This window comes from Miniopterus schreibersii, assembly GCF_964146895.1.
Source record: "Miniopterus schreibersii genome assembly, chromosome: 2".
NCBI classification, from domain to species: Eukaryota; Metazoa; Chordata; class Mammalia; order Chiroptera; family Miniopteridae; genus Miniopterus; species Miniopterus schreibersii.
In genome coordinates this window covers 180962944-180985350 of record NC_138102.1, presented here as the reverse complement: position 1 = coordinate 180985350, position 22407 = coordinate 180962944, and the positions used below count along the sequence as shown (strand labels likewise).

At 49.7% G+C, this 22407-nt stretch overlaps 1 protein-coding gene across 1 annotated transcript in view; it reads left to right on the top strand.

Moving 5' to 3' along the window:
* TMEM184B (transmembrane protein 184B) overlaps positions 1-22407 on the top strand; it is a 43049-nt gene that overhangs the window by 8578 nt on the left and 12064 nt on the right. The window contains exons 2-3 of the mRNA XM_081129662.1: positions 12454-12703; positions 14211-14376. Of these exons, the coding sequence (XP_080985788.1) occupies positions 12512-12703; positions 14211-14376 (358 nt within the window). The 5' untranslated portion in view covers positions 12454-12511. The remainder of the gene's footprint in view (positions 1-12453; positions 12704-14210; positions 14377-22407) is intronic.

The following is a 22407-nucleotide window of genomic DNA, read 5'->3' as shown; positions in this document are numbered from 1 at the left end:
CCTGCTTCATATCCTTGGACACGGTGCCTGGCACAGGGCAGGCCCGGCCTCACAGCAGGAATAACAGCAGCCTCATGGCTGAGTTCCCGGTGCGCACTCTTTCCTGCATCCTTATGGGGACCCATGAGGCAGAGCTGCTGGGACCCCTCTGCTGCTGGGATGAGGAAGCTGGGCACACATCTTGTTCAGGTCGCACAGTGAGAAGTAGGATCTGGACACAGGTCTGGCTGCCTCCAAGATGACATTTAATCAGTTTACCACCTTCCCCAAGTCACAGCAATAGTGATACCCTTGGCCCACTCTCATTACCTGTCCCACTGGCCATGGCTCCCTTATATTGTTACACGAGTGTGTTTTTCCCCACTGGACTGTAAGCTCTTAAAAGGTTAGAGTCTTGTCTGAGATACCCCTTGGACTTAGCACATAGAAGTTGCTTGAAGGTATGTATTTATACTTTTTTTAAGATTGACTTTAGAGAGAGGAAGGGAAAGAGAGAGAGAGATCAGTGTCAGAGAGGAACATTGATTGATTGCCTCCCAGATTTGCCCCAACTAGGGATTGAACCTGCAACCTGGGCATGTGCCCTCACCAGGAGTCAAACCTCCCACCTTTATACTTTTAAACTTTTCAAGGTTTGGCCTGGCCAGGTGTGCCTCAGCAGTTGAGCATCAACCTAGGATCCAGGCGGTCGGGGTTCGATTCCCTGTCAGGGTACATGCCCGGGTTGCGGGCTCGATCCCCAGTCGGGGTCGTGCAGGAGACAGCCAATCAATGACTCTCTCATCATTGATGTTTCTATCTCTCTCTCTCCCTCTCTTTTCCTTTCTCTGAAATCAATAAAGACATTAAAAAAAAATACTTATAAACTTTTCAAGGTTTGGCCCTGACCAGTGTGACTTGGTTGGTTGGGCATTGTCCCATGCCCTGAAGGGTTGCCGGATTGACTCCCAGTCAGGGCACATGCCCCGATTGTGGGCTGATTCCTAATAAGGGGGCTTGTAGGAGTGCAGGAGGCAGCTGATGGATGTCTCATGCTTGCAGCGATGCTTCTCTCTCCCCCTCTGCCTTCCTCTCTAAAAATCAATAGAAAAATCTTTAAAATAAACTTTTATTTTTAAAGTAATTAATCTTAAATGTACAATGTGATGGGTTTTTGTGTCTGTGAAAACCTATACAAACCACTGTCCAGACCAAGCTGCAGAACATCCACGGTACCCCGGAAGGCCCCCTGGGCCTCCTTCTGGTCACCGTCCCTCCCTAGGTAACCGCTCCTCACACCTCCTCGCTGTTGACTCGTTTGACCTTCCTGTAAAAGGAATCTTAGAGAAAACGCCCTAGTGAGGTTCATCCAGGTGGTGCGTAGCCGTGCTCGTTCTTTTTTGTGGCTGCGTAGGACTCCACTGTTCAAGTCTATTTTCTGTGCATGGGCACTTGGGTTGTGCTCAGCCTTTTGCTCTTATAAACGGCTGCTATGGAATTTCTTGTCCGTGGGGCACGTGTGGACTCATTGGGTATATACTCAGGGTGGAATGCTGGCTCACCTCACTCAGTACCTGCTTGTGTGAGTGAAGTTCAGGTTGAAATTTTTCACCGTGGTACCCTTGGGAGCAGCCAGGCTTCTTGCCGAAGATGGTCCCAGGGGCTGGGCAGGTTCAGGGGTCTTGGGTTAGACAGCTTGCTCCCACAGGCAATAGGACTCTAGGTTCAGGGTTCTGCACCTGAAGGGGACCCATTTACGCAGTGTTGGATGGGTTTAGCTGGTTGGAAAGGTGGTCACATGTAGAGGGGTGCAAAGCCGAGCTAAAGAGGCTTGAGTATTGGCCCCTCTCTTCTCAGTTTGGGAGAAAAGTGGAGTGATCAAAGTTTGGTCTGATATATATTTTTTAAAAAGACTTAGTTACAGGGCTGAATTAAATGAGCCCTCATGGAAGTGAGGATTACTTTGGATTATTTTGTTGTTCCCTTTACCCCCGCCCCCTGCAATGTAGTATAGGTACAGGATTGGATGATTTTTCTTTCCTGGTTGACAGATTTGTGGGAACTTGGTCCCAGGAGAAGGGGAGGAATGTGAAGTCCTAGAGTGGCCTCTGTTGTCTGTTGATGGAAGGGGAGTAGGACTGAGAGATGGGACCCTCCCCCTCCTGAGGGCATGTGATCCTTTTTCCCCTGAAGGCTAACCAAGCAGAATTAGCCAGGCTGGCATCTCTTTCCCTCTAATCCCCTCTAGAGAGGGGCCAGACTGGGGGTTGTTGACCTGCTTTGATGTGGGTCAGCCTTCCCCCAAAGGCAGCCACCCAGAAATTCCCAGAGGCAAACAGTCCTGGAGGCAGGAGGCAGGAGGCAGCTGAAGAGGGAGCAGGATGCCCAGTTCAGATCCACAGTGCCCAAGTCAAATTCTACCCAGTGAGCTATGTTAAGATGGAAGTTTCTCCATATCTATTAATTAAAATAACAAATCCCTCCCAGGCTGTGTTAACATTCTGGGAACGTATGTGTGAACGTGTTGCCATCTTAGCTGGGCCAGTGGGTGTGTGACAACTGCCCAAGCAAGCACTTCATGGCTGAAACTCAAAAGGGTTTGGATCTGAAGCTAATGAATGAAAATATGACCTTAGAAGGTTTAAAAAAGACCAGACAACCAATCAGGACTGGCCTGGGTGTCGGAGACTGTTGGGAATGTTTGTTCTCAGCCTGACTGGGCTGAAATGTCTGAAATAGGACGGTAACTCAGAGTGCCAGGTCCTGCTCTCAGTGCTTTCCTATGTTCGTTCACCTGTTTACTCCTTACAACTCCCTCAGAGGTAGGTGTGGCTGCAACCCCATTTTACATCTGAGAGAGCTGAAGCAGGAAGAGGTTATGTAACTTGCCCACGGACACAAAGCTGGTAAGCAGCAGAGCTGGAAGTCAAGTCTAGGTGGTTTGACTCCAGAACGCACAGCTCTCTCCCAACCCTTGGAAATCTGTGGATTTGATGGTACAGTAAGGGCAGTGTGACTGAGCCTATTTAGCAGGGAATATGGATAAACAACTTTAGCCCTCCAAGCCTCTGTAAGTCGATGTATTAGTTTCTTGCTGCTGCTGTAACAAATTGCAGAAACTCGGTGACTAAAAATGCAAATTGATTATCTTACAGTTTGGAGCTCAGAAGTCCAAAATGTATTTCATTGGCTGTAATCAAGGTGTTGGCAGGGCTATGTCCTTCTGGAGGCTCCAGGGAAGATTGTTTCCTTGACTTTTCCAGCTTTCAGAGGCCACTTGTATTCTTTGGCTTATGGCCCTTTCCTCTGTCTTCCAAGCCAACAGTTTAGCATTTTCCAGTCTCTCCTCCCTGCTTCCATTGTCACTGTCTTCGCACTTTCACCCTCCTGCCTCCCTCTTTTTTAAAAAATTTATTGATTGATTAATTTTAGAGAGAGAGAGATCGATTTGTTGTTCCACTTATTTATGCATTCATTGGTTGATTCTTGTATGTGCCCTGACTGGGGATCGAACACACAACCTTGGCTTTCACCAACTGAGGTACCTGGCCAGGGCCTGCCTCCCTCTTATAAGGACCCTTGTGGTTATATTGGCCTACCCAGATAATCTGAGATAATCTCTGTACCTCAAGCTCTTTAATGTAATCACATCTGCAAAGTCCCTTTTGCCATGTAGAGTAAAAAACTCACAGGTTGGGTGTTTAGCTATGGGCATCTGTGGAGGCCATTATTCAGCCTTCCATGCGGGAAATGGGGGGTGGGAAAGTGGGGGCAACAGCAAGGTGTCTCCGCAACCTGAAGTGAAAATGACTTAGAATAAAATATAGGTGAGATGATGAGATGCTCTCTGACATACCTAAATCCCAAGGCAGGTGGCCGAGTTCAGTGTCTACTACACATAGCTTTGGAAAAAGTAGGTGTCTCAGAAGGGGAGTCAGCCCAAAGATGCCTTTCCTAGAGAAGGGTGGGGGCAGGGCCTGCGTTAGGGGATGTGAGCTCTTGCCTGCCTCTAAGTTGTTTTCTAGGTGTGGCATGGTTCATCAGGCCTTGCCGGGGCCTGGTTGAATTTTGTACAAGACCCCTCACCTCCCTGTCCTCTGATTCTGTGCTCTCAAGTGCCCCTCTGGTGACTGGTTCGGCTCCCTGGCCCCTGATAGGAGAGGACATTCATAAACGGGCACTCGCTCCTCCTCTTCTTGTGAGCTGGCTTTGCCCACCCCTATTCCGCTGTTCCCCTGACCCCCTGGAGCTTGGCTTTCTGGATCTGAGATGAGCTCTGTCCAGCCTCATGGTGATGGCATCCCCCGTGGCAACTCCCAGGGGAGTACCTCCTGGACCTCTGACTTCAAGACCCATTCACACTGCTGTCAGGAGGACTTTGTCAACTGTAGAGGCCACAGGTGTCTGTCACTCAGGACACGCTGCCCCCTTCCCCCGTGAGGCTAGTTAACAGCAGCCTGGGCACCCCTGTCCAAGTGTTAACATATTGTCTCTGTACCTTTTTCCATGATGTTTCCTCTGTCCCCAAATCGATCACGCAGCACATACCTTTTCAGCATGACACACGGTCCCTGCCTTCATGGAGCTTGACTCACAGGGTGTTAATGGAATAAGTCTAATCACAACTGTGGTCGATGCTATGAAAGACAAGAGGACATTCCATGTACAAACTGTAATAGGTCACAGGAGGTGATAACTGTCAAGGCAGGTGGAGATAAAGATGGGGGGAGAGAACGTTCCATTCCCCGGGGTTGGCACAGTGCTGGTGGAGGGTATCAGGGTATCATTGAGGTTTATTTAGAGTTGGAGGAAACTGCAAAGGACAAATGTTTCTTTACCCAGTAAAAGCTTACTGAGTGCTAACTCTGTCCAGGCTCTGAGGTAGGTGCTGGGGATCAGAGTTGCACATAAGACATAACTCCTGACCTCCAGAAGGTTGCAGGCTAGTTGGGGAGAAGACAGGTGAGAGTAGACTGCCCTGCAGAAGTTCCTCCATCAGCGTGCCTGCCCCAGGGTACTTCTAGTCCCCTTTGATTGGAAGCTTCCTTATTTTAGAAACAACCAGAAAATTGCTAGGCTGTTGGTAAAAACATCTCTCTCTTGGCAGACTCACCTTCCTGTTGCTCCCATCAGGTGGACCAGGTGTGTCCTGATGGAGCACATAGAACGAGTCCCTTTGCCCTCCTTGGTGTGGCCTCCACGTTGGAAGATGTGAGATGGTGTGACTCAGCCTCCATCCTTTGTCCTCACTGGCCTATCTCTCCCTCCAGCCAAATATCCAGATCCTTCAGCTGAGCTCTGGAAAGGGTCGACGGTGGGGAGGCGACCAACTGACCGAAAGCCTGTGTTGTGGAGCAGGTGGCTTAATGGCAGGCACTCAGTCACTGAATTGATTGATTGATTCTTCTCTTCTAAATCCCTTCTGTGGGCCTGGCACCGTCCTGGTCCTAGAGAGAGATACCTCAGGTGTGGGGAGACGGGAGCCCTGGCGGACCCGACCTTTTCAGTTCCAGGAGTGAGCGCAGTGCCGCTGGGTGGGAGGGCCCTCGGCTGAGGCGGTGATGTTAAGGTGACTCGTGAGTGAAGAGTTGGCACACTCCACAAGGACGGGGCAAAGGGGAGCGCACGTTGGCAGCAGATGGGAGCTACGTGTGCAGAGGCCCAGTGTTGCCAGCGCTCAGGGAAGAGGGAGGCAGGGAGGCTGGGACTGACTGTCTGGGCCTTGGGCTCTCTGCAGCGAAGTCAGGACTGCGGCCTCGGTCAGATCCTGATGTTCTCTGGGCAGGAGGAGGGGCATGGTCACTTTTGAAAACACATGAAAAAACAAACCACACTTGACTTCTGCTTCCTCGAGCAGCAGCCTCCCTGCACCTCTGGAGGATGGTCCAGGCCCATGTCCCTTCACCTTCACCTTTCTGGAATCCAGGACACTTGAAATCCCAGAGGTTCTCCCTAAGTCTGCAGCAAACTAATTTTGTGGCAAAAATCTGACCTGAATTGATGTGAAACTAATTATCATCTTTAAAAATATCTCACGTTTCTCTATGGAAATACTGTGCATTTGATTTTAGGGTGCTGCCCAGACTCCTCTAGGGGTGTCACCATATACACACCATATACAGCACCATAATCCTTCCTAAAATCTGAAAATCTCTGAGTTCCTAAACTCATTTGGCCCAGAGGCCCTGGCTACAGCATAGTGTATCCAAGAAACAAATTCAGAGATACCCAGTCACCTGCTCAGTCACAGTTGGGTGGCATCACTGAGATTTCAGCCCAGTGTCCCTGACTCAGAGCCTGGGACAAAGTACAGACTGTGACCTGGCCTCTTCACAGCCTTCAGGGTGGTGTGTAAATGAAGTCATGGGTGTGGAGTCACCTGGCTGGCACATGGGCCTCCAGGCGAGAGGCAGGACAGGACCAAGCCTTAAGCCTTGACCATGCTTTCTGTCTGACCTGCAGGCTGGGACAGAGAATCAGATACATTGCAGAGAAGAGGGGAATGTGCCAGCCACTGGTTTTCCTCATGGCTTACAGCACTGCCCTTCAGACTTGGCTCACACATCCCTACCAGTAAAAAACTTTGTGAGCACACGCCCGATACGTAGATATTGACATGGTTATACTATATACATGTATTGCTTTACAGTTACATGGTGTACAAAATAAAACCTACACCAAAAATAGAAATCAAAGAATAAGCTAAAGATGAAATCATTTAAAATTTTTTAAATAATTTTGTCAGTGGTACAAAAGGCCTTCTTGGCTTCATTTGCATGATTATTTTTGGAAATTGTCCTTTAATGCTCTGTGAGAGCAGCTGGAAGGTCTGGCTCTACATTCATTTGGTTTAGATACTTGGTTTTAATGGCTGCCCTCCCTGGAAAAGATCCCTGCCTGGGACACGTAGCTGCACACAGGAAACGCATCACTGGCTTGCTTTCTAAATCGGGCTACTCATTTTCCATCCTGTCCACTGTGCATGTAGAGGATTTCTTGAAATTTGGCTAATACAGTTCCATCCTCCCAGATGCCAATCAGTTGTTTTTGTAAACTAAATGGAAGGTATTTTATTTTAAAGTTCTTAACACATGAGTCCCAAACCCACTCGTTTTGGAAATTTTTAAACAGATTAGAAAATTGTGTTATGTAGGTTTTTAGGAGTTCAGATATGAGAGCTTTTGTAAGTTACAGACTGATACTGTTTTTGGTAACAAAATCCTACCACAGTAGAAACATTTCCAAATAGCACTAGCTTAGGTTTCTTTCAAAGAACAGTGCCTTTCTCATTCATTGTGATAACATAGTAAAGATGCTTAAAAATGTTTTGAAAACATCACTGAGAAGCACACCTCTGACAGTCAGTGTTTGTAGGAAAAAAGGGCAAAGTTGGAATGGATTTTTGGTATAAGAAAGCTGTGTTGGACTCATTTGTTGGGTTCAACAAGGGTTTTTGATTGCTTTGCTCTTTGATTGTTTTTCTACAAGATAACCAGTCAATCTCTGTTGCAGACAACCCTGAGTTACTGCCCGTCCCACTACAAGTTTTGTGGAAAATTCTGCTGTTCTATTGTCTAAAGTTTTTATTATGGAAATTTTCAAGTGCACAAAAATAGAGAAAAGAATATAATGAATTTCTACCTGTCAGTCACTCAATTCAACAGCTAGCAACATTTGCATCCTTGTTGCATCTATCTACCCCCTTTTAAAAAGTAAGTTCCAGACTTCAATTTATTTTCCACCCATAAATAGTTTAGTATGCATCTCTACTTGATAAGGACTTTTAAAAAACTTTTTTCTTTTGAAATCATTGTAGGCTCACAGGAAGTTGCCAAAATAGTACGTAGAGTCCCACATACCCTTCTTCCCCAAAATGGGGACATAATTGCCGTAGGACAACATCAAAACCAGGAAGTGGACATTAGTACAATACTAGTAACTAGATGATAGACACTATTCAGTTTTCACTGTTTTTGCATATGTGTGTTCTATATGATTTTATCACCTGTAGACCCATGTAGCCACCACCACCATCAGGATACACAGAATCTCACCACCCGGAGGGAGCTCCCTATGTTCCTTCCCTCTTTGTATTTGTGACACCTTTGCTGTTCTCTGCCAGGTACTCATCTGTTCTCCATCCTTACAGATTTGTCATTTTGAGGATGTTATATAATGGAGACTAGGCAGTAAGTGACCTTTTGGGATTGGCTGTTTTCAGTAAACACCATGTCCTGAGCTCCATCTGGATTGCTCCCAGTATCGATCCTTTTTTAAAAAAAATTTTTTAAAATATGTTTTTATTGATTTCAGAGAGACAGAGGGAGAGGGAAAGAGCTAGAAACATCAGTGATGAGAGAGTCATTGATCGGCTGCCTCCTGCACGCCCCCCACTGGGAATCGAGCCCGCAACCCGGACATGTGCCCTGACTGGGAATCGACGGTGACCTCCTGGTTCATGGGTTGACGCTCATCCACTGAGCCACACTGGCCAGGCTAGTTGTTGTTCTTGTTGCTGAGAAGTATTCCACGGTCTGGACACACCAGTGCTTAACCTTTCACCTGTGGAAGCCATTTGCATTGCTTCTAGGTTTTGGTTATAACAAATACAGCTGCTGTGAACATTGGTGTACAGGTTTTTGTGTGAACATAACTTTTCATTTCCCTAGGATAAATGTCTAAGAGTGATTACTGGGTTGCGCATGTTAGTTTTATAGGAAACAGCTTTTTATAACAGACTGTTTTCCAGAGTGGCTCTACCATTTTGTATTCCCACTGGCAATGTATGTGAGCTCGTTTCTCAACATCTTCGCCCGCATTTGGTGTTGTCATTACCTTTTATTTATGTGTGTAATGATAAGTCATTGTGGTTTTAGTTTGCATTTCCCTAATGGCTTGTGATGTGAAACAGCTATTTATGTATTTATTGGCCATGCATCCTCTTCACTGAAATGTTTATTCATGTCTTTTGCCCGTCTTCTAATTTGATGGATGCTTTTTCTTTTATTATTGAACTTTGACCACTTTTTTTTTAAATTAATTTAAAATTTTTTTTTAGAGAGAGAGGAAGGGAGAAGGAGATAGAGATAGAAACATCGATGAGAGAGAAATATCGATCGGCTGCCTCCTGCAAACCCCCTACTGGGGATCGAGCCTGCAACCTGGGCATGTGCCCTGACAGGGAATTAAACCTGCGACTTCTTGGTTCCTGGGTCGACGCTCAATCACTGAGCACCAGCTGGGCCTGCTTACTTGTGAGACCTGGGCAGGCAAGACATCTTTCCCAGTAGGTGCCTGTTCTGAGTGTAAAAGGATAGGACCTCAGGGTCCATCCGCCCACCCCCAGCAGATGCACACTGTGAACAGTTTGTGAAGTCTAGCACTGCGTGCTGTCCTGGGTCCAGGAAGCAGGGCGAGCTCTGGGAGATAGCCTGTGAGGAGCCGCCGTCACCTGCTTGTCCTGGCTGCCCGGGGCCATGTGTCTGTGAGTCAGATTATTGTTTTAAGTATTTGGGGAGATATTATGAAAACCCTCGAACCATTTGGTGCTACCCCAGGCAGCTGCAAAACCAGATTCCACATGATTCTTCTCATCTCTCAGTTGGAGAAAATATTACTTACTTCAAAGTTGCTGTGAGACAAAACTAGAGATAATGTTTGGGGAAATGATTTGTAAACCACAGGGTGTGGCTCCACAACATGGCAGGCACCGGTCAGGCCACAGAAACTTCCCATCAACGTGGCCTCCCCTCCCTGTGGGGCCTGAGTCCCTCCCACCCCTTCCTGTGAGGACAGTCTCCCAGCTGTGGTAGGACAGGCGCAACCCTGTCTGGTAGGAGGTTCTGGAGTGGAGGGCAGGTCATCCAGGGCTCATCCAGGCCTGGTAGGGAGACAGTGTGTTTATAGGATCTGAGTTTGAGCCCTGGCTCTGATTTTGGGGCAAGTCACCCACCCTCTCTGAGCATGTGAACTTGGTGACCTACATGAGGAAAGTGAGAGAACTCAGTGTCACTCTGGGGTTAAGAGAGAGGCTCTTGAGTGTGAATGACAAAGCCCAGGAAGAAGCTGGGCCTGGAGCCTGCTGGTGTCCCCTCCTCTGGGCAGGGTCAGAGCTCAGCAGTTGGCCGGGGAGACTATGCAGGGGCCTCGCAGCACTGCCTTTAGAGCAGAATAGCCTTTGACACTCTTGCTCAGAAGGTGAGGATTTAGGCATCTTTGTACTTCTTCTGCCGCTGCCCCCCCCCCATTTTTGATTCCCCTTGTTTGTTCATTTAATTTGGGATGATAGACTAAGATGATGATTTAAACCCAAGTCTCCTTTTTTAGGAAATATTTCTCGCACTGGTTTTTGATTTTGCAGCCATTCTTAGGCTATTCTTAGACTTTTCGCTGTGTCGCTGTGCCACCAGTCTTTATATAGATACTGTCTCCATTTTTGGTTTCTAATCTAGATACATCTCTTGGTCTGTATGTTAGAGATCATTTATTTTTATAGGAAAGTAGAGATTTGTAAAGGGCTCTCCTAGGGTGGAATTTACAGCTAAGAGCATGTGTGGTGTAGATGGTGGCAGAAGATGCTGCAGACATTGGAGAGGGCAGTGGCCAAGCTGGGAAGTGTGGGGAGACGGTGGGCGAGACAGTGGGGAGACATCATTGGGTCAGGCTATGGGCCCAGGTGCACCCCAGGAAGGCCCAGGGAAACCTCCCGTTGGTGTCAGTATGTTCTTGCTGAGACTATCAGCTTAGACTTAAAATTTGTTAGAGGTCAGGTGGACTGCCTTCGGGGTTCACGCTGAGATTGATTGGGTTTTAGGGTTTGGCCATTTTCTGGGTCAGGCAGCAGAGTCCCCAGAGGGGACACAGGGCTGGTTGGTCAGGGACCTGGGACTTGAGTTCCAGCTAGGGCTCTTTCCAGTGTCCACACTCTCCGTTTTGCATCCATTTCAGCTGTGGTCAGAGGGTCCTCTGGTCGCATTGCAGGTTATTTCCAGAGGCTGTGATTCCAGCAGTTAATCTTCCAGGGCGTCTGCTGCATGGAGATTCCGAAACCCCAGGGTGGTGTTTACCTGCCTGTCAACAGGTGGCAGCACTGAAGGGGATGCCTTTTCAGGCCCTGGGTGCAGGAGCACAGGAGTGGGCAGCCCTCCCAGGAGCATTCCAGCTCTTTGAAAGTGGTTCCAGCCTCCAGCCAGCATCGGTCCCTGTTTGTTAAATTGGAAGGAGAAACCTAACAGCTCTTTCTTGGGTGACATCCAGTTTACTTTTTACTTGTTTATTTGGTACCACGGGTGCTGAAGTTGCCACTAGGAAGCACTGGGTGACATGAGAGCCTGCCTGGGTAACTGCATAGGACCCTGGAATGCCATCCTCTGTCCTACCTACCTGCCCCATCTGGGTGGGAAAGTAATCTTTCCCATCCAGAATCTTCCTTTATGTTAATTTCTTCAACTCCGTTCTTTGCTTCTCTGTGAAGTACCTCACATTCCTTTTGAAATAAGGAATGAAAATCAATAGATAATAAAGTAAATATTATAAATGCCCTCGGTGCTGAGCTTGGTGCTGGAGATTCAAACATGGAAGGAAGTAAGGTCTTACGTCAAAGCGTGGACAGTCTCAGGAGGCTAAACGTGTGTGCCACGAAGAGCGATGCATGACCCAGATTAAAAGGTAGGCAGCTTGGCCTGGCAGGTGTGGCTCAGTTGGTTGAGCATCGTCCCATGCACCAAGAGGTGGCCGGTTCGATTCCTGGTCAGGGCACATGCCCGGGTTTTAGGCTCAATCCCCAGAAGGGGTTGTGCAGGAGGCAGCCAATCGATGTTTCAGTCTCTCTCTCCCTCTCCCTTCCTCTCTCTCTCTCAAATCAATAAAAACGTTTTAAAAAAGAGAGAGAGAGTGCTCTGGAGAAAAATAAAGCAAGGAAAGGGGCCAGAAGCACCTGGGGTGGAGGAGGGGTTGCCATATTGTGGAGACCTAAGAAGTGCTGGGCAGAGACAGGCATGTGCAGGCCTGCAGCAGGAGCAGGCGTGGCACATGCAGGGTAACAAGAGGCCCTCGTGACTGGAGTAGAGGATCGAGGTGGGAATTGTGGGAGACGAGATTCATTCAGAGCTATGGAGGGTGGTCTTATGGGCTGTGGTAGGGATGGCAGCTTCTACTCTGAAGGAGATTGCAGTTTTTAGAGAGTTTGAGCAGAGAAGGGGCTGGTCTGGCTGACATCTTCGAAGGCTTGCACAGCTGCTGTGTGGAGACTGGATAGCAGGGATGAGGGCTGAAGCAGAGAGACTGGCCGGGAGCCTGTTCCATTAATTCGGGAGAGACACAGCGAGGCTGGGACCAGTGTGATGACTGGGGCCAGGGTGACATGTGGTCAGAGTCTGGGCACGTTTGGAAGGTGGACGTAGAAACCTGGGAGATTCTTTCCAACACTGCCACTTGCACCTGGAGGAGGCTAACATTGTGATTTCCTCTCTCTAGGCCAGCACGTCGCTTACTCCCAGGGTTTCTCTCAGGGAGCCCCCTGCTGCCGGGTACCATGACGGTGAGGGGGGCCGCACTGGCCCCGGATCCAATGTCTCCCACGACTGTAGCAGCCTCGCCCAGTGTCTCCGAGATCCCTGAGGGCAGCCCCACAGCCATGGAACAGCCTGTGTTCCTGATGACAACTGCAGCTCAGGCCATCTCCGGTTTCTTTGTTTGGACAGCTCTGCTCATCACCTGCCACCAGGTACCTCGGCCTGTCAGGAGTCCCTGAGCCCAAAGGCCCTTTAGAAGGATCCTGAGAGGTTTCTAGTTCAATAAGGTTTAGTTAGGCTAGGGCAGGCAGTGCTAGCAGTAAATAAACCATAATCTCCAGAGTTGTACCTGGTAGAAGTTGATCTTGCTCACACCCTAGCCCAGTGCAGGTCAGGTTCCATTCTGTGGCTCCAGCATCTTGTAGCTTCAGGGCATCATCCTTCTGACCACTGGAAGGAGGGACGTGTGGGCAGGCACTCTGGATATTTTACCTTTCTAGATCCAGAAGTGACACTCATCTCTTCTGCTCACTGTCCCTGGGCTAGAACCGGTCATGTGTCCAGCCTAAGCTGCAGGGAGCCCGGCGACTGTGCCTGGCACGTGGATGTCAGTGACCCTTTTGCAGATGAGAAAACTGAGACCAGAGAGGGGAGGCAAGGGCACTAGCCTATTTACTTACAGGTTGGTGGCAGAGCTGGGGTAGAAGTCAAGTGTCTTGTCCCCCTGTGCTCACAGGCCCAGAGGAGCCTGGCGTAGGCTGAGACATACCTTGGCTGTGTAAGGAAGGAGAGGTTTGAAGGTTACCAGCATAGATGGGAAGCTGAGCCCATTTGGGTCTCCTTTCAGCTCCTTGCCTGCCTCCCTGTGTTCCCCATCCCTCCTAGAACCCATTGCAGACAGGGAATATTTTGCTCTTTTCCTCTTGAGCCCAGGCCTTGTCTGAGCCAAGTAGGAAGTCATGAGAGCTGGGGCAGGAGACTCGGCCGCTGGAACGAGGATCCTGGTAGAGCAGTTTTTGGCATTATGTGTAGCTTTTATTTTGCCCCGACTTTCCAAAAGCTGCATTTAATTCTCCCAACTGCCCAGTGAGGCAGGAGTGCTGCCTCCATTCCACAGCTGGGAAGGTAAGACACAGGGCAAGGACATCCCTGCAGCTGCTCAGCCAGGACGCTTCTACCCTCCGAGGAAGTGAGAGTCCCGCCTGTCCCGCCCTCCACACCATGCGTTGGTTAAGGGATGAGGCGGGGTGGGCGCCCACCCACACGCCCATGTTTTAGCTCCACGGCCCAGGGATCAGATGTTAGGAAGGTGGGGGGTGGGGACACACTGAAAGCCTCCTTGCACCACACAAACCTGGCTGTGCATGTGGGTCCCCAGAGTACTCGTTACAGCTGGATTCCCCGGCTCTGATTTAGATAGTCTTGAGTGTGTCTCATGTTCCCGTGAGGCCGGCCTTGGCACCACTGCCCACACCCCACAAGCTTTCTGCACCCCGTGGTCTGATGCTCACAGCAGCTTCACACCAGAAGTTTATCACCCCATTTTACAGAGGAGGCTGAGGCTCAGGGTTGAGTAACTTGGTCACAGAACTAATAAGTGGCGGGGCTAGATGTCCCCTCGGCCTGCCGCCTCCTCGGTGGAGCAGAGGGGCGGGAGGCGCGCTGCTGGGACAGTCAGGATGGTCGGGTCTCTGGCTGACACTGCCCCTCTGCCCCCAGATCTACATGCACCTGCGCTGCTACAGCTGCCCCAATGAGCAGCGCTACATCGTGCGCATCCTCTTCATCGTGCCCATCTACGCCTTCGACTCCTGGCTCAGCCTCCTCTTCTTCACCAACGACCAGTACTACGTGTACTTCGGCACCGTGCGTGACTGCTACGAGGGTGAGGATGTGTGGGCGGGCCGCAGGGCGGGCTGGGCCAGCTGGGCAGCGCACCTGCTCCTGCCCGGTGTGGGAGCCACAGGCCCCTCTCCCCGGTTCCTCCTCGAGGGGCCACCCCTCACTTCTTCACCCACCTCAGCGTTTCCATCCAGGCCAGATCGACAGGTAATAGCACAGGTGTAGCCAGAGTCTCACCTTGCAGATGATCTTTGCAATGTGGCTCCCAGAGCACCGTCACAGATACCTGGAAGCAGGGGCTCTCCACCTGTGCCTCATTTATCAGTTCTGATGTCTCAGATGGGGTGCGCAGGCAGCAAATAAGTGGTCTGTTTGTAACAGAAACTCCAGGTACCAATGAGTCGGGGTTTATATTGGGGTCTGTGGCCTGGTGCTGCCAGGCTGGGCCTCCCTCCCCACGTGTCTTAATTCTGAGGGCTTTGTCCCAGGAGGAACTCTACTGTGCCACCCAAGAAGGTGACTTACTGCCTTTTGGAGACCTCTGTTCTTACATGTGATGTGTGATGTAGAAGCAGCACCTGCTGTGGTACTGAGCTCCATGCACGGGCCAGATCCAGTGCTGGGTGCTCGGTTGCAAAGAGGAAAGCCAACCCTTACCCTGCCTGTCCTTGGGAATCTGTGCCACCTAAACAGTCACCGCAGGGGACAAGCACGTGCTCTCACCAGGGCCCAGTGGTCGTGTCCTGGGGAGGGCAGGAAGCTGAGACTTAGAGAATGAGCTGATGTGTGTCAGAGGGAGGCTGAGGAGAACCCATCCTGGGCTGAGAGGAGGGCTACATCTCGGGGGAGGGAGGAGTCTCAGTATGTCCAGCTGGGGGTGTAGGAGCTGTGCGGGGCCGATAGCTGGAGGGGGGATTGCACTGGGAGGCACAGACAGGGACATACATAGCCTTGCAGGCCATACAGAGAAATTTAGATCTTTTTTCTAACTGTTTGTTGATGCATAAAAATAGGAAGTGATGGGAAATTGCAGGTTACAGAAATCTCCTTGTGGACTGTGGGTGAAGGAGGAAGAGGCCCCAGGACAAGTCACAGGCCATCAGTGTTGGACTCAAGATCCCCTCTCTGATGCTGGCCCTCCTCTCCTGGTTGTGTGTTTTCCCATCTCCTCCTGTACCTGCACTGCTGGTTTCCTGTAGGGTGACTTGACATGGTTTTCCTTGTGCTATGACCAGGCAGCTCAGAACATGACATGACCTGTTGTCTGCTTCCCTGACCCAGGAGGGCTTTGTCCTTGGCCCTGGACTTCATGGATATTGGCATGTATGCTCATTCCCCCGAGAAACTGGAGTCTCTTTTTCTGTCCCAGTATGAACCTGTGTATCCCTGAGAACTCATGGGCCACAGGAAATGCCTTTGGATTTGGTGAGGAAATTCAGGTGCCTAACACAGTGCACACCACCTGCACCTTCAGCCACACTGGCCTCCTTTCTGGCTGGGCACATTGGGTGGTTGCCCAGTACCCTCAAAGCTCTTCTGTGGCCGGCTCCTCCTCCATCTTGACTCCGGTGTCCCCTCAGAGAGGCCTTCCCTGTTGCTCCCACTCCCAGCACCCTGTCTGTGTCCTCGGGACCTCATTGTGGTTTGTAGTTCAGGGCGTGCCTGGTTTCTTCTACCTTCCTGAGTAGCCCCTTCGCTCCGTGAGCGCCAGTGCCGACAGAGCCGGGCACTATAGGCGCTCGCTTATTCTGGATTTTTTGAATGAAGAAGGGCTGCTATGTAATACCTGCTGCATGCCCTGTATTCATCCACATGGGGCCTTGTTCAGTTCCCTGGCTGGTGTCCCTGCCCAGCTCTGCCAGGTGAGGATGCTGAGGCCAGGTGGGGCTCTAAGTGCCTGATGTTCCTGGAAGCAGCAGAGTCCCCAGGGAAACCTCTGGGTAACTGGGGAGCCACAAAGGCTGGGGTTGGAGAAGATGAGGCCAAGAATCCTTTTCCATTCAGCTGCTAGCCTCGCATGGGTGCCCGGGAGCAGCCTCTGCTTGCTTGTTCATTCAGAATCAGAGCTGTCCCCTGCCAAGGGGGCCCTGAAGACTGGGGTGCATGTCAGAGGGGGGCACAGCCAGGAAGCCTTCACATCATCCTCACTCTGTGGCCCAGAGGTGGCAGCAGATGCTTGGCTACCCCTCCCACTCCAGAAGCCTCTTTATTCAGGCCCGGCCTGTCCAGACCTTCCTCCCAGCCCTATAAAGGTCCTCGCAGGAAGTCTGCATCTCCTAGCAACACTATTGTCCCCTGGGCTCCTCCCAGGCAGTATACAAACAGGACAGCAGCTGCCCTGGAGTACTGGCTGCCACAGTTCACAAGCCCATGGTGTCTGAGCTGGTGGCCTTGGCCCTTGCCTTGCCCTTTCCTGTGCCTCTGCTCAGTGTCTTGAACCCTCTCCCATTGTTCTTGTATCCACAAGTGCTGCCACTGTCCTCGGAACCTGCCCCTGTAGCAGGCTTGCTAATGGGGTGTCCCTTAAAGTTCAAAAAGAGCCCCCATTCAGTCCACCCTTTCTTCCCTGTCTCCCGAGACCTGGGAAGGGGCGGGAATGGATAGACTGGGCCGCGGAACTACTTCAAATTAGTCAGGCTCTCTGCTGGCCATTAGGCAGACATTTGCTTTTCTTTTTAACAAAATTAAAACAACTAACATTTTACTTTGATTAAAGTCATATGTGCATATGGCTGAAACAGGATGCCCCAACTCCTTGCTCCCGAGTTCACTGCACTCTCAACTCTTTTTTTTTAAATCAGGAAAATGCTCTAACGAACAGAGCTACCCGGCCAGGGCCACTTTCAACTCTTTAAGTGTTTTTTGCCCTAGAATAACCCAAAAATGTGCTTATACTGTTGTGTCAATTTTTCAGTTTTATGTAGTGTTACGTGGTGACTTTCTCCTCTGGAAGGCTTTTGATTTAGGTACTTACTGCCAACTGCACACACCCACACAAGGTTTCTTTCCTTCAACTTTTTAACGTGACTGTACACAATTTTTTCCAAGTCTGCATTTCGTGTTTGTGTTATTACGTGTCTGTAAATATTGTTCAAGGCTGAGCCTTCTGGTGTCTCGAGATGACATTTTCTTGTACAGCTTTGCTTTTCCTCTGCTTACTGCTTGTCTTGCTTTTGGGTTTACTGTTTTCTATGTCTCTGTCATTAATTTGTTCCCAAATGCTTCACTGAACAAAGAGAAAGTTCTCTCTGAAGTGAGACACACCAGTTAATCTATTAGCTCTGGGATTTCCCTCGGTGGTAGTCCTCCTGGAGCCCTGCCCTTCGCTCTCTGCTCAGCTCTCATCCTGGGTCTTTCCTCCACTGTCATCCTGGGAATCCTGGTCCCCTCTCCTGTGCCGAACCACCTGTTCCCTGGATGCCATTTTCCCCTCGTTCGTGATTTGCCCTCTCCTTTGGTTAGAGCATGCCTTCCAGGGGCTTCCTGAGAAAAGGGGTGCATGGAAGTTCTATTTTTTGAAATCTGAAAATTGTCTGCACATATAGATCATGTTGTTCTATCTGATTAGTTTCAGTGGGGATATGATTCTAAGTTGGAAATCATTTTCCCTCTGAATTTTGAAGGCACGTCTTTCATTGTCTTTTAGCTGGAATTCCAATGTTTTTGGAAAGTCTGCTGGATTCTGATTCTTTTTTTAAGATTGATTTTAGAGAGAGGGAGAGACATCAATTTGTTGTTCTACTTATTTATGTGTCATTGCATCGTAACCATCTGAGTTACTCAGCCAGGGCTGGAATCTGATTCTTAATGTCTGTATGTGACCTGCCTTTCCCCCTGCTTTCAGGACCTTTATTCCCAGTATTCTGAAATCTCACAAGGGGCCGGATATTTATTTGCAGGGCACCTGGTGGGCCCTTCACTGTGAAAACTCATGTCCTGAGTTCTGGGAAATGTTCTCATATGTTCTCTTGCTAATTTCTTTCCCTCTAGTTTATTCCTCCTTTCTGGAATTCCTCTTAGTAGGATGTTGCACTTCTGGATTAACCTTCAAGTTTTCTTTATAATTTTCCCCTCTTTTGTTCTATTTCCCAGGAGGTTTTTTGTTGTTTTTTAAAATATTTACCTTTGAGCTTTTCTATGGAAGGTTTTTTGTTTTCTTTATCATGTTGTAAAACATCAGGCTCTCTTTCCTGCTCTTTTTTAAATAGCCCCTTGTGCTTGGTATTGGAGAGAGTATCTCCCCTTCTGTGGGATGCTAATTGCAGTTTTCTTCTGTTTCCTGCATTATCTCTGTCTCCTGACTTCCGTGTTTGTTTGCTTTGGTCCTTGACCTTTGTGTTAGAAGCTCTCCTCAAATGTCTGGTTTCCTTAGCTATTCTTTATATTTAAGAATGGGGCTTACACTGCCAGGCCTCCTAGTTGGGTGACAGGACACAGGGCGTTTCCTGTGCAGTGGTGGGGACAGGCACTAATGAAGATTTTTTTATTCTGGGCCTGTTTCCCCAGAGAATAATGTTCTCATCTCCTGCCTGGGTGGTAAAAGCTGGGCAGGCTGAGTTAAGGGTACAGTTGAGGGCAAGGACCTGGATATCTTGCCCTTCGCATTCAGACCTCGTCTCTCTCATTTTTGCAAGTCTCCTCATTACTGCCCTCAGCTGAGCTAAGTTCTCTAAGGACAGAGCTGTCTTGACCTGTCTGGAAAATAAAAGTCCAACAGCTCTGCGTGGAGACTTGTAGCCAAGTTTTCCATTTGCACCCTCACCCACAGCTATCAGAAGTGCCTGTTGCATCCAGCTCTAGGGTTCTGAGGTTCTCACTGGCTGGGTGCCTCTCCTCCAGGTCAGTGACCACGCTGCATCTCCCAGAGCTTTTCTTAGCATTGCTTGTCGGCTGCCCCCAGCACCATCTCCTGTCCTTTTCCCCCAGTCATTCTCACCTTGGTGGCATTCTGGGGGGAGAGTGGAGATAAACAGCTTGAATTGGTGGTAATATTGCCATTTTCCAAGGAGAGGGCCAAGTCTCTGAGAAGTAAACGGCTTGCCCAGGGTCCCTCTGATTGAGTACCATCTGGTGAGGGCTGTAATTCACACAGCAGTTCACACCGCCGCAGCACCAGGCAGAAGGAATAGGGGTGGAAACCAGCCCCCTTACGAGCATTTAGTGTTTGATGGTGGTCGGGATGGGAGTAGCCCCTAAACATAGCTCTGAGACAGCCCTGGGCAGCTCTGTGATCAGAAGGCTGCAGGGAGGCCAGAGTCAGAGTAGGAAGGCGGCTTTCACATTGCTTTATTCAGGCAACTGTGGAAAAAAATTTTGAGTAGACCAGGAAACTTGCCCAAGATTTCCCAGAGTGTTTGCTAGAGGCGAGGCTCAGCTTGGGTCTCTGAGTCCTGGAGTTGCTCCGTGCCAGGCGTGGTGAAGGAACACAGGACGAGTGTCTCCCCTGGAAAAGTATGAACTCTTGTTAGGGGAAGAGATTTTACAGGCGGGGAAGAGATTTTACAGGCATGGAAGAAACAAAGACTGATGGTTCATTCACCCAGTTTCAGCTTTTGGACAGAGTTAGCTTCCTGGAATCCAGCCCCAAATGAAACATCTTGGTAGAGAGAGAACAGCCAGGATGAACCCAGCTGAGGGCCCTAAACAGGGCCACAGAGACCTGTCCCGGTGTGCTGCCAGGAGGGCTCACGGGCTCAAAGATCGGAGTAAAGAAAGATAAGCAGAAGAAACCAGTAGATGATCTTGAGTGATCAGAAGCGTTCCAGGTGGCAGGAAGCGGGATCAACAAAGGACAGGAAAGCCACGAGGAAGGAGGAAAGAACAGCCTTTGGAACATCTCGGAGTCTGGGGTCATTTGTGTCTGGGCAGAGTCCCTGTCACCTCAGCTGTAGCTCATTTTATCCGTTATTGTCCATGAAAATCATCGGTCGAGGAAAAAAGAGGAAAGAATGTCCGAGGCCCCTATTTACTGAGCAGAGAAGATTTCTTTCCAAAGTGGTGAAAACTGAGTTTTCCAGGCTCATCCACAAGTTGTCTGAAATATGGAATGCCCCAAGTCTTCCAAATAACCACAGCGTTTCTGTGTAGCAAAGACAGCTAGGCCACGAGGCCCCTTTAGGTGCTGAAGGTGTGTGGAGAAGGTGAGCTTGGAATGGCCAGGTGCACCCAGGGTCATTGAGGTTCCATACACAGTGCAGGGCACAAAACAGGGGCCCAGGGAGTGTCTATTGAACAGACAGGTGTGCCTCAGTTACCTGTAGGGGGGGAACTCAGGAGGACTCCTGACCTGGGGGCTGCTGGCAGAGACTGCAGAGTGTACTTCTCAGTGGATCCTCTCTTTAAAGCCTTGGGGGGCCCTCAAGGCTATGTTGTTGAAGTTGTCCCTTATGAGGGCGCTGGGTGGAGAGCTGCCTCTTGGACTATAGCTTCCTGTCCAGGCTGCTCCGGGTTAGAGAAGCTGCCAGTGAGGAAAGAAAGCCTGGAGTCTCGGGGTTGGAAAGGACCTGTAAATTGTCAGTTGCTCAGAACGCCTTTATAATGTCTCTGTTAAGAGACTGCCCAGCCTCTGACTGCATGCTTCCATTGGCAGAGAGCTCACTACCTTCCATCTCTGAAGACTTCCTATTAGAAATTGTTTCTTATACTAAGCAGAAGTCCTAGGATCTACTCCTGGGACTGAGTGATTCCTGTCTGACCCTCTAGACAAGATCAGCGGCACTTATATGAAGAGAGTGATTCTTAATGTCTCCCCTCCAGGCCTCAAGGATCCAGTACAATCTTCATTTCATCTCCACCCTGGCCCTTCTCTCCTGATTGTGTGCATTTGCCTCTAGGTACCTAGGATGGAGCCAAAAGTTCTAGGTACCTGACTGTCCAGAATAGAGCAGGAAGAGAGAGAGAGAGCGAGCCTCCCTTACGTCATTCTGGATGCTCTCCTTCAGACGAGAGGGCCTTGTCTGTGGGTCCCTTGGTGATTTATGTGTCCCCAGGGCCTAGCACAGAGCCTAGCACAAAGGCTGTAGTGCCTATTTAGGGAGGCATAGAGTTACTTTGTTTCTTTGGGACCTCTCCAGGGGACCAGAGCGGAAACCATGGTCAGAAGGTAGTCAGGCGACAAGGCTGCTAGCTGAGAACCCTCTTCCTAATCTTTTTTCTTTCCTTATGTCCAGGGCCAGCATATCTTTGTGTTTGTTCCTGGATTGTGTTGACTTCTCCATTTTAAACACCCTTGCCAAGTTGCTGGGGGTGGCTCTGTAATTTTCTGGTAAGGGGCTGATTTGTCTAGATGGGTCCTGGTGTGGCTGGTTGAGTCATCTGGAAGAGATTCTGGCCTGTCTTCCTCCTTGAAGAATGCATTATTGACTCACTAATGATTCTTGAATGGAAATCGTCATCAGATTGGTATTATACAGACTGGCAGACCCCAGAGCACTGCTAAAAGGTCAAGAACCTTGAGCTCAGAGATGGATAAAATTGGACATTTCTGACCAGTTGAACACAGAGTGTGAGTACATGCTGACGTATGTGTGACAGGAAAGGATGTGAGCTCAGGCGCCAGGCTCTTCTCAGTGGCTCGCAGGACGGCCTGGCTTGGGAGGGTGGTTCCACATGGAGGGAGCTGATGAACTTCAGCCCCTGTGGTTCTCTGGAGGTTTTGTCTTTGGGGACTGGAAGTCTGGTCACCTTGGGGAAGTCTTGATCACCATCTGTGAGCAGGTGAACTTGAGCACAGGACTGAGTGTGGGTGGAGCTGCCTGCCCTGTCTGCCCTGCCTCTCTAAGCCTCACCTGGAGCTACGGCCCATGTCATCCATTCATTTCTTACATGTTCACTGGGTGTGCCAGGGCCTCTGGTAGTTGTTGGGGGTAAGCCTCAGTTTCTACCCGCAAGGAGTTTACAGTCTGGAAAAGACAATCGGTAACACACTGTGGACTGCTCAGTGTGAGCTCAGGCTCACCTAAGGCACCACACTCACCCTCCAACCCAGCAGCCCCACGAGGAAGGAGCTCTAGTGTTCTGCAGCTTGTAGATGAGAAAACTGCGGCACAGAGTACTGAAGAAACTTGCCTGAGGC